The following is a 16,776-nucleotide window of genomic DNA, read 5'->3' as shown; positions in this document are numbered from 1 at the left end:
CATTCCACTTTATAAATATTTTCATTAGTAACATTAACCTAACATTTTCACTCAAAATAAAATTATCTTTTGAACTATACTTTCCCCTGCACCCTCGTCAAACAACAATCCGCAAAATGTATGTGAATAGCTTCAATTTCACTTTACTACAAATCCGTAGCGTTTTACGAATGAAACCATTGAAGAATGTTTGCCATAGTGATTGATTTAACCAATCACAGAAATAAACTGAAATGAGTAAAACAGAAGAAGAGGAATCTTAAGACAATTTAAGTTTTCCCCCCGTGATAAGAAATGCAAACAGACGACAGCAAATAGAATGGTGGGTAAACTTCTCAAGGGAATCCAGGAGTGTAGGTGTTCATACATGCAGCTTTGGTTCCACCCAATACGCACACACAAAGCGATGTAATCGGAAAACTATTATAGGATTTATGAAGAAGATAAAGACAATTTATGACACAATTAAACAAATGTATAGAAAATATATAGAGGTAACATAAATTCAATCAGCAGGAAGTAAACAGTTTTTCCAAATGGTGCAGTTTTTACTCTAAGCAGCTATGATCCACAATCAAAAAAGCTAAAGGGAGTTTGTCATAGACGAGCTGAAAGGAGTCTTTCATGGTCGAGCTGAAGCAGTGAGTCTTTCATAGACGAGATGAAGGGAGTCTTTCAAAGACGAGATGAAGGAAGTCTGTCAAAGACGAGGTGAAGGGAGTCTGTCACAGACGTGGTGAAGGGAGTCTTTCATAGACTAGCTGAAGCTGGGAGTCTATCATAGACGAGCTGAAGTAGGGAGTCTTTCATAGACTTGCTGAAGCAGGGAGTCTTTCACAGACGAGCTGAAGCAGGGAGTCTTTCATAGACGATACGAAGGGAGTCTTTCGAAGACGAGATGAAGGAAGTCTGCCAAAGACCAGGTGAAGGGAGTCTATCATAGACGAGCTGAAGGAGAGAGTCTTTCATAGACGAGCTGAAGCAGGGAGTCTATCATAGACGAGCTGAAGCAGGGAGTCTATCATAGACGAGCTGAAGCAGGGAGTCTATCATAGACGAGCTGAAGCAGGGAATCTATCATAGACGAGCTGAAGCAGGGAGTCTATCATAGATGAGCTGAAGCAGGGAGTCTATCATAGACGAGCTGAAGCAGGGAGTCTGTCATAGACGAGCTGAAGCAGGGAGTCTGTCATAGACGAGCTGAAGCAGGGAGTCTGTCATAGACGAGCTGAAGCAGGGAGTCTGTCATAGACGAGCTGAAGCAGGGAGTCTGTCATAGACGAGCTGAAGCAGGGAGTCTGTCATAGACGAGCTGAAGCAGGGAGTCTGTCATAGACGAGCTGAAGCAGGGAGTCTGTCATAGACGAGCTGAAGCAGGGAGTATGTCATAGACGATCTGAAGCAGGGAGTCTGTCATAGACGAGCTGAAGCAGGGAGTCTGTCATAGACGAGCTGAAGCAGGGAGTCTGTCATAGACGAGCTGAAGCAGGGAGTCTGTCATAGACGAGCTGAAGCAGGGAGTCTGTCATAGACGAGTTGAAGCAGGGAGTCTGTCATAGACGAGCTGAAGCAGGGAGTCTGTCATAGACGAGTTGAAGCTGGGAGTCTTTCATAGACAACTTGAAGCTGGGAGTCTTTTGATAGACGAGCTGAAGCAGGGAGTCTTTCATAGACAACTTGAAGCTGGGAGTCTTTTGATAGACGAGCTGAAGCAGGGATTCTTTCATAGACGAGCTGAAGGAAGTCTTTATAGACGAGGTGGAGGGGAATTTTAAATGAGTCGTGGTATACGAGCTGAAGCACGGAGTCTTTATAGACTAGCTGAATGGAGCCTTCGTATACGAGCAGAAAAGTGTCTTTATAGACGAGCTGAAGGGACTCTTTCATATACGAGCTGAAGGGAGTCTTTTACATAAGAGTTGAATGACATATTTATAGACGAGTTCAAGTGTGTCTTTATAGACGAGCTGAGGGGAGTCTTCATATACGGGCTGAAGAGAGTCTTTCATAGACAAACTATATCTTCTATATCATCAGAAATTGAAGAATTTTGGGGAACAAATTATAGAGGAGCACGAATACTTTTTACAAACACTTCACATTAATTTACGATTATAAACCAATCAGGTTAATTAAAATTTTCGCATACGATTTTTATTATTAATATGTTTAATTTTTTTTTTGGAAATCAAACAACAATAAACTAAATACTAACCACTAATGTTAAAAATTACTGTTAATAAACATATACATACAACAACAAAATAATAAAAACAAACATAATTGGAATTTTTTATTTTTACATTTACACATCATACAAATTAATGCAGAACCAAAAAATGTTCCATATAAACATGGCCTCTCCCATCTAATTATTGAAGTGGGTAATTCGAGTTTTCACACTACAATTTACGTAAAGGTATATTGAAGAATATCAGTAATGTATTTATTTATTATCTATTAATATATCATAGTAACTTAAGTCGATTACATTTCAATTAGTATTACATTAATTTTTTATTTAAATTTTGGTACCGTCTATTTGCCCAATATTTGAGTTTTTTTAATAATATTTCGATTTGTTTAAAACGAATTACAATGTATTTTTTTGGTGTGTTAATGAATATGTGATTGTTGTATTTATGTAACAAATATAATTAATACTTAAATATTATTATTTTGCGCACCAGCCGCAGCAATACCGCCAACTTGCATTTCTTCCATTTCTCTCAGCTGTGGCGGTTGTGGCATTGCACGTAAATTACTGCCGCTTCTACGCGGTGTAGATGATCTACTACCCGAACTGCCACTCGCTTGATTGTCACTCAACGCTCGCAATTGTTCTTTTGCTTTGTCCGCCAACAATTTTTGCCTTTCTTTTTCGGCTAATAAAAAATTCGGATCTTGTGAGGGACACTCAAGATGGACACAATGGAAAATTTCATTGGCTGTATTACGAGTACCAACAATACGTATAAATACCACGGGCAGTGGATTGAAGGAGAAATTCTGCCAAGATCTAGCATGTTCATTGCGTTTATCGACGACCATAACCCAATCTTTTTGATTTACTGAGGTTTCAATGTAAAAACTGTATGTCCGATCGTCACAATCCCACAAGAGCAAACGCATCGAGCCAATGATGTAGGGTTGACCTGAAATTGGAAAAATATATATATTTAATACAATTTTGGGATTAAATAGAGAAGCTGAAGAAAGACTATTTCGATGAACTAAAGCCAAACTTTATTGAGCTGAATGGGATATCTAAAGGCCATCAGAAAAGTCTTTCATAGACGTATCTTGTAGAAGAACTGATGGGTGTATTTTGAAGAGGATCTGAAGAGAGTATTTTATGGTAAATTCCAATCATTAAAGACCGGCGATACGGATTTAGAAAGATGCCGGACTTACTAAAGGGAGCTAGACGAGGAGAGAAGCAGAAGACCAACTGAACGGGGTATTTACCGATGATCGGAAGCAAGTTTTAATAGGGCAACTTAATAGACGAGCTGAAGGGAGATTTTATACTTGAAATAATGGACGTCTTTATACTTGAGCTGAAGCAGGTAGTCTTAATAGGCAAGCTGATGCTGGGAGTCTTTCATATACGAGCTGAAGTCTTTTACAGACGAGCAGAATTGAGTCTTTATAGACGAACTAAACGGAGACTCTATAGACGAACTGAAAAGAGTCTTTTACACACGAGCTGAAGGGAGTATTTTACAAACGAGCTGAAAGAAGTCTTTCATTAAGGAGCTGAATGAAGGCTTTGATAGACGAGCTGCAGTGAGCATTTAATTGATGAACTGCAGGGAGTCTTCCATGGACGAGCTTAAAGGTGTCTTTCATAGAGGAGTTGAGTCTAAAGTAGGGAGTCTTTCAGAGAGGAGTCGAAGGGAATCTTTCACAAAGAAGCTAAAGGGAGTCTTTAATAGACGAGCTGAAGGGGTCTTTCATAGATGGGTTGAAGGGAGACTTTCTTGTACGAGGTGAAGAGAGTCTTTCATAGACGAGCTAGAGGGAGTCTTTCATAGACGAGCTAAAGGGAGTTTTTCATAGACGAACTGAAAGGACTCTTTCATAGAGGAGTTGAAGGGGTCTTTCATAGACGAGCTAAAGGGAGTCTTTCATGGACGAGCTGAAGGGGTCTTTCATGAAACGGCTTAAGGGGTCTTTTATGGAGGGAATGAAGGCGGTCTTTCATGGACGGGCTGAAGGGAGACTTTCTTGTACGAGGTGAAGGGAGTCTTTCATGGTCGAGCTGAAGAGAGTCTTTCATAGACGAGCTTAAGGGAGCCTTTCATATAGGAGTTGAAGGGAGTCTGTCAGAAAGGATTTGAAGGGAGTCTTTCATAGAGGAACTGAAGGGAGTCTTTCATAGAGGAACTGAAGGGAGTCTTTCATAGTGGAGCTATGGAAAATCTTTAATATCCGAGCTGCAGGGAGTCTCTCATAGACAAGCTGAAGGAGTAGGACTATCACACCAAAAAGCATGGATTTTTAAACAATATTTCTTCAGGGGCTATCAATCAGTCCAAAAACCGTAAATTTTTAAATAATAGTTCTTCAAGGACTAGCAGACCAATAAATGTGGATTTTTAAACAATATTTCTTCAATTAATATCCGCTCTAAAATCGTGGATTTTAAACAATATTTCTTCAAGATGTATCAGACCAATAAGCCTGGATTTTTAAACAAAATTTCTTCAAGGACCATCAGATCAAAACACATAAATTCTGTACATATAAAAGTCTCCAAGTTTTTTACATAAAGAACTGCCAAACGTAAACCTCTAGCTAACTTACCCAATCTCACTAATATCTCTCCACTATCTAATTGATGGCAAGTATAGCCAGAATCCCAATCATAATCTGTATAATTGCCATTAATTAAAGCATTTCGGGTGCGACTAACACCATCCACAACCACAGCACTCATTTCAATGGTAGCCACATTTGCCGTTGGCGCCACAATATCATTAATCACTTTCGGCATATTTGTTGTATACATAGCCTCCAAGGCCACTACATGAAAGAGACGATTCACTGTGTTATAGGTGCCAACCAATTTTATATAACGCACTGGCCGGGCTGGGAAATATAGAAATTGCCATGAACGACAATGATATTTTGAATAGTCTATAACACGATCCCACTGCGTTTGATTTGGTGAAACTTCAATGAAATAGGAATATGAACGATTATCACGATCCCATAGTAATATCTTGATGTGATTTATAATACAAATGGTTCCAAGTTCTACAACAATGCCCGTTTCATTTGTATCGGAGATGCAGTGACGTGTATAACCCTTTTCCATATCATAAGATGTAACATCTCCATTGAGTAATTCGCCGCGACATTCGCCCAATATGGTTCGGGATACAAATTTGGCTGTTGCAACATTTTCCTCTGGCCACAAGGCAGCACGATAGGGTAAATATTTTGATGTGTTTTGTTCTTCGATGGCATCCAAAAGTTTGTCGGGATTTAGTATACCCGATGGACGGACCACATGCAACAGATCTTCAAGGTTCATAAGCGGTAAACGAACAAATGAAACCACCGACTAGAAGGAAAAACGCTTATTAGTAAATTTCATAAATAAAAATTTAAAATTTATATAGACCTTAATATCAACATTGGGATTGTGTTTGCACCAATCCCATACCGCAATAAAAATTTGGACCTCTGGGGCGAAAAATGAATCACGGCGTAATACTTCTTCCAAAGATTCCTATATGAGATATAAAAATAACGACAAATTAATAACATCCAAAATAAGTATTCCATTCGTCCCATACCTTTGATAAACTCTTGAAAGACTCATGTTGCAAAATATCCGCTGCATTGCGATCCATAAAGGTCAAACAAACTTTTGTCAACTTCTCGAGATTGTATAAGCGTGCAGCATCCAAAATGGCGCAAACGTTTCCCAAAGCCAAATATTGGCGCAAATAATCCGAAATTGACAATTCCAATTCCGATAGACCATATTGATTGGCCAAACCCAATGTATCCAAAATATTATCCTCATCCATTTGGGCCAATGACAAATGACCCGAGTAGATATAGCGCAGCAGAGATTTAAAAGCTTCAACCGGTACTTTAAGATGTATTTCGTTTTGTGTCGATTCAGAAAGCCCACCATACAAAAGGGCCCTAAAATATTCGCTACGAGCAGCCAGCATAACTCGATGGGCTGGTAACCTTTGATTCTCTACAATAAAGCAGACATCGGAATAGTCTTCATTAAGGCATAACTGGGCCATTTGCGAGGAAAAAAGTTCTGAAATTTGAGACAGAGGAACAATGGTCACCTTCAATATATTCAAAATGAAAAACAAAAATTACCTGTCAATTCTATTTCATCTGTTCTTGGTTTATTGGGTCGTATACCCGACATCTTTCGATGGCTATGACTGCTCATGGTTCTTTTGTTATTTTTAAAATATATAATTTTGTTTCGACCAACAGATTTACATACGAATAATGTTTGGTATTCTCGATCTTTTTTGTTATTGTTTTTTTTTTTTTGGTGTGTGTCAAAGAGTATTTTTAATTATTTTCCACTTTTTGTGTTTCTATTTTGTTTATCACTTTGTTGTCGTTGGTTTTAATTGGTGGTACACTTTTCTGTGTGTTAATTTTTAATGAGTTTTTTTCTTATCTTTGTTTTTGTATTCTCTTGATTTGGTGTGCTCACTCTTTTTTGTCGTTTGTTGTTGTAACAAAAGTTATTGTTTATTGTGTTATTGTTTGCTTTTAGCTTTTGTTTAAACAAAAACAAAAAATTTTCGATGTTTTGCAACTACTTTCCGGCAGAATTTTTTAGAGAATGAAAATGAAAACGACGACTGAAAAAATTGAAAAACGTTCCACCTGCTAACGAATGGGAGGAGAAGACAAAATGGCCGATAAAGATGAACTCAAAATGGTATAACCGAAAGTTTACGAATGAGGTGGGATAGAGACTAAATGGAAACCGTGTTGTTTACGAATGAGGTTTAAGCAAATTATGATTAGGGATAAGTAAATCGACTTTCTTGACAGTTTTATTGCTATTCACCGAGAAATTATAACATTACACAGTGACTTTCAAACTGTTTCGTGGTGTACACGGTGAAGGGATCTATAAATCATGGTATTGAAATTGTGGCAATCGAAACTTTATTATATTATAATTGAGAATTTAAGTAATAAAAAGAGGAAAACTTAAATAAGTACAGTGTTATACATTTCATGGTTTCATGAAGGAAGCACATTACATTCAAAAACAGGCAGTGAAAGAAATGCTGTGAATGAACTTTACTTCTTCGATCACGACGATGGTGGGTGCGTAGGTTCATTCACTGACTTTCTCTTTTCATTGCAAAACTTCGAACATTAAGCTCGCATCTTGATCAGAATAAAATTCTATGTGGATTCATGCATTTCCGTCAGTCTGTTTAAATCAAGATAGATATATCTATATTAAAGATAGAGCTTTGAAATTTTGCACATACATTGTTACTACTCATAGGATGTTTGGTAAAAAATTGCCTACGTTTTGGTATACCCCGAAATTTTTGGTATTTTGGGGACCTTTGGTAAGTTTTTCAACCCAATTGGCTGTAATTTGGTATGTTCAGTTTTGATGGGTAATTTTTTAAGATAGCCCCCATCCATATACGCCTATATTTGGAATGTCTTAGGTTTCGGCAGTGGGCGGATTGGTTGACAGCTTGGAGGACGGTTGTGCCTTATCAGCTTTTTACGGGCTCTTCTTTGTGCTGTTTTCGAAAGTCCCTTACCCTCAGTTGCAGTGGAGGATGCGTCGGGGATCCCTTGCTGGGTGCTGAGGGATCAGAAGTCCTAGCCACCATCTTCCTAGTATTGCTCGGGCCACTCACAGTATTCTATTTCATTTGGAGGGGCTACCATGTTGGACTTCGCATGTTATGTTGAAATTCGTCTTAATTAGAAGGAATTCCTATCCTAGGATAGCTATCGTGTTAGTCACCGTAGCGCTAAACACAGTAGTATCCAATGAGTCTTCCTCGTCTGTTAAGGGAAAACTTAAATAAGTACAGTGTTATACATTTCATGGTTTCATGAAGGAAGCACATTACATTCAGAAACAGGCAGTGAAAGAAAAGTTGTGAATGAACTTTACTTCTTCGATCACGACGATGGTGGGTGCGTAGGCTCATTCACTGATTTTCTCTTTTCATTGCAAAACTTCGAACATTAAGCTCGCCTCTTGATCAGAATAAAATTCTATGTGGATACATGCATTTCCGTCAGTCTATTTAAATCACGATAGATATATCTATATTAAAGATAGAGCTTTAAAATTTTGCACATATATTGTTACTATTCATAGGATGTTTGGTAAAAAATTGCCTACGTTTTGGTATACCCCGAAATTTTCGGTATTTTGGGGACCTTTGGTACGTTTTTCAACCCAATTGGCTGTAATTTGGTATGTTGAGTTTTGATGGGTAATTTTTAAGATAGCCCCCATCCATTTACGCCTATATTTGGAATGTCTTAAGTTTCGGCAGTGGGCGGATTTTCAGGTTTGGTTGACAGCTTGGAGGACGGTTGTGCGTTATCAGCTTTTACGCGCTCTTCTTCGTGCTGTTTTCGAAAGTCCCTTACCCTTAGTCTGCTTTTCCACAGGCAAATTTTTATTTGGCAAATACTGAGTTTGTAGGCGAGAGGGGTGCGAGGAAAAAAAACAAAAATTTGCCTGTTCAGAATTTGCCGTTCACGCAAGTATTCTATTTCACAGTATTCTATTTCATTTGGAGGGGCTACCATGTTGGACTTCGCATGTTATGTTGAAATTCGTCTTAATTAGAAGGAATTCCTTATCCGTAATATTGTCTTTGTCCCGTCAGATATCTCTTTGACGTTGACATATTCAGTGGTTCCCACTTCAACGACCAACTGCCTCCGGAGTCTCGAGTCTTCACTCCAAGTCGTGGAGATGGAATTTGCATCTTCTTCCTCGCCAGGTCATACGTACTTGCAGGACTTAACTTGATTTGGAGGAGTTACTAGGATAGCTATCGTGTTAGTCACCGTAGCGCTAAACACAGTAGTATCCAATGAGTCTTCCTCGTCTGTTAAGGGCGAGTCGTCCCAGAGTTGATTCGGGATGCTCTGGCTATAGGAGTCGGTTTCCTTAATAAGGTTGAGAATAAGGTCCGTTTACGTAACACTAAAGCGATCCGGTTTCGTAACACAAAAGTGGCACGTATACGTATCGCTGAAAAGGGTACCTTTTTGTATCCCCAAAACGTGCAGTTTCCGTTAATGTTACATTTATTGTCAGGAAGTTCATCAGACCCAGTATTCACTTCAAGGGTCAACTGCCTCCGGAGTCTCGAGTCTTTCCCACAAGTCGTGGAGATGGGATTTGGATCTTCTTCCTCGTCAGGTAAATTTAAAAATAAGTAGTCAACATTTAAACTTTATAATCATGGTATAATAATAGAAGGTAACAGCAAGTGTTGTTGTACAAAAAACGATACAACAACCACATTGAAATTTGTTGTTGTAAGTTCTACTAGTGTCAACTCATTTGACAGAAAAATGTAAACAAACAAACAAATTATCATCAAATTATTTTTATTTTGAAAATGAAATATTTTCGAATCCTCAAAATAAAAATTGAAAAACATGAATGAAAATCTTTCAAATTTATATTTCTATCGCGTCCACATCTTTCCTTTAATTGTGCCATTGCCACATATATGTATAACACATATGAAAATGCTGGGAATAGCGAGTTATTCCATGAAGAAAGATTTGCTTCCTGAAACTTTCCCAGCAGGTAGATTGAGTAAATTGAATACGGGAGCACATTTAATAAAGAACAATTTCAAATTGTATGCGTTCCCAATTTTCCTGTTGGGTGATTTTAGAATCAAATCAGCTGGGATTTGCTGTTACCTTTTATAATTGTACCATGCTTTATAATAAAAAAAATATATATCATAAAAAACTATTTTAAATGTATATATGTTTGGATAACCCTATATTTAACTCTGAGGTGCAACGCACATCCATTTTAAGCGTTGATTTAATCGCCCCTTGTAGTTGTTGTATAGTTGAGTAAACATCAGTTTGGACTGTCAGTTCTGTTGTCAAATACTGAATGTCCAACAACCATGAATATTTTCGTGGTTGCCTGATGAAAGTCGAACATGAGAGCCTACACTATCACAAAAGCAAAATTTGGACAAGAGTGCCATTCAAAAATGATAGACATAACCGGAATAATAATAGGAACATTTTTATCGTAGTAAAAAAATAGTAGATTTTTGCAGTGCAGGAACTAACCAAAACTTTTGGTTCCGTACTGCAAGAATCTACAAATTTTTAAATTTTTTTCGATATCATAAGGAAAAATTGTTATCTTAGTTAAAAATAGCAGATTCATGCAGTACGGGGACAGCTCATATGATGGAATTCAATAATCAGTTACCGTTAATATCGATATTTTTGTTTTCTTATTAGAATTCAATAACGACAACAGTCGACTTATATATCCCTATCAAAACAAGCAAAAACATAACACAAACAAAACGGTCAGATACACTAAGAGAGTGTTGTTTTTTTGCGTAGTTTTGTATTGTTTGTGAAATGTGAAAAATGTATTTATCGATTTAAAAACATAAGAAAATAATAAAGTAATGACAACATGTGTGTAACAAAATATAATATAAATAAATTGCATATATTATAAAAAACATTACGCGGAAATCATATATATATAACATAAAAATAAAATCAATGTTTTGTTTTCTCAGAGAGAGAGAGAGAAAACAAATGTTAAGAATTGCGACATGTAGAGTTCTAAGCCGTTGACAATTGGCAAACGTAGAGCCGCCGGCTCAATTGTTTATTTAAGCAAATGGATAGGAATATTGGTGTAAATGTCTACAACATTGATATTTTATTTGTTAAAATTATTTAATAAATAATAACATTTTAATAAAACCACAACATAGTTTAGATGACAAGTGAAAGCAGTGTTTTTAAGTCTCTTTTTCTCCGTTTATTGTTAGAACAACGCCGTCGACATAGAAAATTTATCGCGCTAACGCCGACCTACTTAAGTTTTTATTAACTGCGTAATTTTGTATGTCAAACAAGAGCAACAACAACAAAAATTGCAGTGTTATTTTGTTATGGATTGAATCAATTGGAATTTTTTAAATCTCGTCTAACATTATAAAAAATTCTTATTGGAAATATTATAAAAAAACGATTTATTATAGAAAATATTCCAACAGAGATATGAAAGATTGTGCCGTGTGTTTGTGTTTTTCGTAGTTGAATTGTGAAAAATCGAAGTGTTTACAATTTTATCTGTGAAAACAAGATACAACTTCGTATGTCGTCAACTTTTGTCGTTTTCTATTATTTTGTTGTTGGTGTTTTTTCTTTTTGCAAAAACAACAAAAAACACCAATACTGCAATTGCTGGTATTTTCACAGTGCATTATGCCCTTCATCAACATTTGTTTGTGTTTTCGTTTGTTATTTTTTCGTTGTTGTTATTGTTTTTGAGTGATATGGGGGAGAGTGGGAGAATAATTCGTGTGCGTTTGTTTGACTACTCTGTGTATTCCTCAAATGATTGTTGCTATATTCTATTTGCTCAGTGAGAGTGTGTGTGTGTACGTCATTAAATGAAAGAAAGAGCAGCAGCGAACAAATAATTTTGCTGCATTATTTGTGTTCTAGCGTTTTGCTTTGAAAGAAATGAAAAAAGTACAAAACAAAAATTTAAAAAGAAATAATTTATAATCATTCATTGTTATTATCACCTATGAATTGGCCAAAAACAATAACCACCTCTCCCAACAGACCGAGCCTGCAAAGAAACCCGATGTGGCAGTTGTAACGTTCTCGTCGTCGTCGTCATTGCTTTTATTTATGCCAATTTTTCTATTTTTTTTGTGTTTTTGTTAATTACATTTCTCGTTTGATACTGTGGGCTGGCAAACCATATGCTTGGCTGTCCGTCCATCCATCCAATACCTGGTGTATACCTTTTGCCAGTGGCAACAGCAGAAGCAGCAGCAGCTAACCAATACACAACCACTGTTACATTACAGGGAAATCTGTGCTTGGCATTGTAGTTGATTACGCTAATTATTCTAATGTTTATTGCGGATATTAAGAGACAAAATACAAAACAGGCTATTTTGCAAAGTTGAAATGTTATCTTGTGGTCGAAAATAACAAAAACAAAAGAAAAAAATATAACAACCATAGAAAAAATACAACGACAAATTCTGTTTTATTCGTTTTTATTCTTCATATTGTGTAAACCAACCAAAGATACAAGCCATAAAAGGCCAAAGCCAACATCAACAGCAGCAACATTAACCCCTTAACCAGCAGCCATAACAATCACCCGAACGAACACTGCAACAACAGCAAACATTAGCAAAAAGAATCAGTTCAAGGTCTCTTTGGTAAGTTTTTTTTTATGTACAGACACACAGTTATACATATAGTACATATTTAGTACATGACATTTGGGGTACACTATATATATATATATGTATATACAACATTGTGTAAATGTACATATATAAACACAAGTAGATAGATAGGTATCTATCTATCCACATAGTTACCAATATTTTGTTTATGTCCTGCCAATTTTTAGTTTGGTTTCTTTCAGATAAAATATTTTACAAGCACACCAAATATTTTAAGCAATATAAGGTACAAGAAGAGAAAAATGAGTCAAATAATCTTTTGGCAAATATTCAATTTATGTTTAATAAAAATTGGTTTGGTATTGAATATTGCAAGTGCAAATTTATGACACTGGCATACGTTTACACCACGTACAAATTTCCTTTTGGAATGTGAGCAGAACAGGGAACTACTAGAAAAAAATAATGAATTGAAAACAGTTACTGTTGGCTTCCGTTGCATGGAAACAAAACTGATATTGTTGGCTTCCGTTGCAGGGGAACAAGTCCAAACATTTAAATTTACTATCGAAGAATTCGTCGGGGTCCTTGTTTTGATGTATATAGTTTCTTCCGATTTTATGAAAATGGAGGACCATACTGCCAAGGGATGACTTCCGTGAAGTTTTGTTGAAATAGGTTCAGATTTTAATAAAGCTCACATATATACTTTAGTCCCATTTTATGTTAATGGTGCACCATAGATCCTGTTCTATTTGCACGATATTGATATTGACATCAAATATTGCATAGCATATTGGAAAGAAGTCGTTTCAGGTTTAGATATAGCTTCCATATATATTTTCATCCGATTTCAACTAATGTACCAAATAACGAATGTTTGTCCGATTAAGACGAATTAGGGTACAACGTACAACCAAATGCGACCTAGAATAACGTGTATTGGATTTTGTGTAGAGATACATTTTGGATAGCGCACTGTGATGCAGCATACGGTTGCTATATGTAGCACCATACCCATTTTGCTCGATTGCATACAAATGATTGACATTACATTTTTCATAAATTTCAAAATGGTATGTGTGTGTTTTGTTTTAGTTTAGTTCAAATATCTATGTACATTACAAATTTAATTTCGTCTGACTCCATTTCCATGGTCCAGTAAAGATGCTATGTCTATTCTATCTAAAGGATATTGTACATAAGAGCATCTCTTGTATGTACCCAAAGTGGTGAAGGGTATTATATAGTCGGCACCGTCCGACTTTTGGTCTTTCCTTACTGGTTTATATTAAATACTAAATGTATAGTGGCACAATGTTGATTTAATTATTTCGCGTAACCGGAGTTGGTATCTATACAGAGGAGAAAGTCTTAACTCTCTGACCAAAGCCAGGGATTGATAAGATTTATGTACCATGTGGCCATAGGAGATAGAAAACTTAAATCCCTGAAAAAAGTTAGGGGGTAAATTTCCATAAATTGTAATTTCAATTATAAAGAAATAGGAGGAAGCCTTAAATCATCGACTGAAGGGCGTCCGCCCACTTATACTATTACTATTTTTGTAATTAGCGCTTTAAATTGTACCCATATCGTCCTAATGGATTACCGAAATGCCAAAAGCATTTCGGGTTTTCGAACGTTGATAAAAATGTGTACAGAAAATAATAAAATATAACTCCATGTTTTGATATGAAATTCATATGTGATGTGATTCTGGAGGTTCTTGGAGGCTAAATCCACCTTTACATTTTCTGTGTTTTTTTTTAAATTTTCGCCGCAAATGGACGTTTATTGAAAATGTTCTGGGAAGAATTTTCACTGAAGTGGCTGTAAATTGGCATTCCAGCTTCTTGGAGAACGAGAACAATTCTTCCCAGAAAATTTTCAATAAACGTCCATTTGTTCATGGATCCATACAAAGACCCAGCTTGAGTTTCGGTACGTTTAAGATCCAAGTCAAGTTTTTCTATGATTGGGGTTCCCAGTAATTGGAGAGTAAAAACATGTTTGCAGAACATTTTTAATATAGGTACATCTTTAGACATGGCCCCATATAAAGGTCACGCTCCATTTAGGTGTTGTGATAGTCTTGGCGCAATTTGACGTTTTGAATGATATATTGTAAAAAAGTATTGCAACAAAATATTTTAGAATATCCCCCACTCTTCGAAAAAGAATTTTAGGACTACTATTCATGTATGTCTTGAGTAGAGAAGATAACATTTTAAAATACTGTTTATTATGTTTGCAGCCATGTGCAAAAGTTTTTAGTTAAGTTTCAAATAGGAAATGTCTTTGCTTTTTTTTTTATATTTCCACCTTTATTGACTTAAAATGGCTATCCAGAGTTTTCAGTAACATTTTTTACAAGGAGTCTCTGGAGACTTAAATGAAGTTAAGATTAAGACAACCTTACTGCTTAAGAATAAAAAAAAATTAGCAGACTGACAGTTACTCTCTCCTGAAGGCACATTTACACCCGATTTTAAAACCTTAAAAACCAATTCATAGGACAATATATATGACATAAATGACGTAAGGGGCGTGAATGGAAAAGGCTTACTGACCTAAGAAACAAAGAATTTCTAGAAATATGGGATTATTAACATGATTTTTTTCTAACTTGTACATTGTAGAGCACCCAAAAGTCCTTTGATACAGTTCTATTATTATTCATCATATAACAACTTTATAGTGCTAATAAATAAAGCACGCATACAAAATATTATCTAACTTTTACCTTCAAAAGATCTACCCTCACAAAAACGACGACTATAAAACGACCATTGCAAATTATGAACAATTTCTTTGTTACCATTTTCGGCAAAGTCGCTGGTCAAACCAGTTTTAAGTTCTACTGCCGTTATTTTTTGAAGAGATAACAAGCAATAGTTGTTTAAGTCAAGCTTTTTTTCTTTCATATTTTATCTCAAGTGTATCTTTTACACACACTTTTTTCATTTTGTATTCTAACAAAGTCGTTGCCTTGTTGGCTGGCAAGCTGGCTAACTGACCGGCCATTCTTGGCGTTTGCTTATTCCATTTGCTTTTTTGAGTTAAAAACAAAAAAAGAATTTTATGATTGGTTTATTATCACCTCATTTGCAATTAGTATTCAATTTGCATTCGTTGGTATTTTTTTTTTTTTGTAGTTTGTAGTTTGTTCTTTTTTTTTTGTTTAAAAAAATTATTTAATTATTTTTGTTTTGTTTTTTTTTTTAGTTTTTCTTTAACATAAATTTTTTATGGATATCAGAGAGAGCAGAGGCGATGATCAATTTGATAAGAGGTTCTTTCGAAGGCCTTGGTGTAAATCGAAATAATCCAATATATGAAAACAACGTCGATGGACCCATCAAGTTAAGGCCGTGGTTATGTGTGGGCATTGGAAAGAGATATAGCTCGCAGTATAAAAACTAGAAAGTCTCCATATATTAGACAAAAAAAGGCAAAAAATTCCCTGTAGAAAACAAAGAAGATTTTCATATAGAAATTGTATACCCTTCAACATAATGTTGAGGACATCGGAGTAAAATTTTACGCTGAATAAAACAATCACGATATAGCTCGCAGTATAAAAAGTAGAAGGTCTCCCTATATTAGACCAAAAATATTCTCATCGAAAATGCAAAAAAAAAATCCCCGTAGAAGACAAAGAAGATCTTCATATAGAAAACTAGGAAGTCTGCCTATAGAATACCAGTAGATCTTTTTGGTGTCTAACTTGGAAGGTAGTCCATGCGTCTTTTTCACTCAGAGGTAATGAAACTGACAAACTAATACTTCAGCGATAATTGTCCTGACGTATGCAATTTGGATAAAATGTTCCTGACGGCCTCTTATGTTAGAGGTGATTGCCATGAATGCCTATTATTTCAGGAATGTCGGTTCAGGCAATCTCTTATCTCAGAAAAAAACGGCTCTGACAGTCTCTTATTCCAGAGAAATGTCCTGCCTGCCTGCTATCTTAGAGATAATAATCCTTAGAGTTGTTTGGAAATTCACATTTTCCATTTTCTATCATAAGGCTGATTTTGTTTGATATTGAAAAGGGTTTATATCGGTCCACGTTTTGCAGTTTTCCTAACGCAATTTTTCGGTATTTTGAAAAATTTAACCTCAATCGCGAATTCTTTCTTTCATGTCTAGAATTGGTGCTGGACTGTTTACGTACACCTTATTTTTCACGTAGCCTCAAAACAAGAAGTCGATAGAAGTGATAGATGTCAGAATTTCAGTGGCCAATTGTGAACACCTCCTCAAGAAATAACACGGTGCGGAACTTATCCCGTAAAAGAGCAATGATTTCGTTGTACTT

The 16,776-nt window shown here is 36.0% G+C and overlaps 1 protein-coding gene across 1 annotated transcript; it reads right to left on the bottom strand.

Annotated features, from left to right (window-relative positions):
- Positions 1–2,664: 2,664 nt before the first annotated feature.
- On the bottom strand, positions 2,665–6,479 carry LOC133325901 (BTB/POZ domain-containing protein 9). The gene is made up of 5 exons (XM_061534601.1): positions 6,358–6,479; positions 5,808–6,292; positions 5,633–5,740; positions 4,810–5,572; positions 2,665–3,155 (listed from the first exon to the last, which is right to left on the bottom strand). Exons 1-5 carry the CDS (start codon positions 6,431–6,433, stop codon positions 2,665–2,667), a joined length of 1,923 nt encoding a protein of 640 aa, XP_061390585.1. The 5' UTR covers positions 6,434–6,479.
- Between the last annotated feature and the right edge of the window lie 10,297 nt (positions 6,480–16,776).

The sequence above is a fragment of the Musca vetustissima genome, unplaced genomic scaffold, assembly GCF_032173495.1.
Source record: "Musca vetustissima isolate MV318-11 ecotype Yass unplaced genomic scaffold, APGP_CSIRO_Mvet_v1 utg22496, whole genome shotgun sequence".
In the NCBI taxonomy this organism is placed as follows: Eukaryota; Metazoa; Arthropoda; class Insecta; order Diptera; family Muscidae; genus Musca; species Musca vetustissima.
The sequence above is the reverse complement of the archived record's forward strand: the minus strand, read 5'-3'. Positions and strand labels throughout refer to the sequence as shown.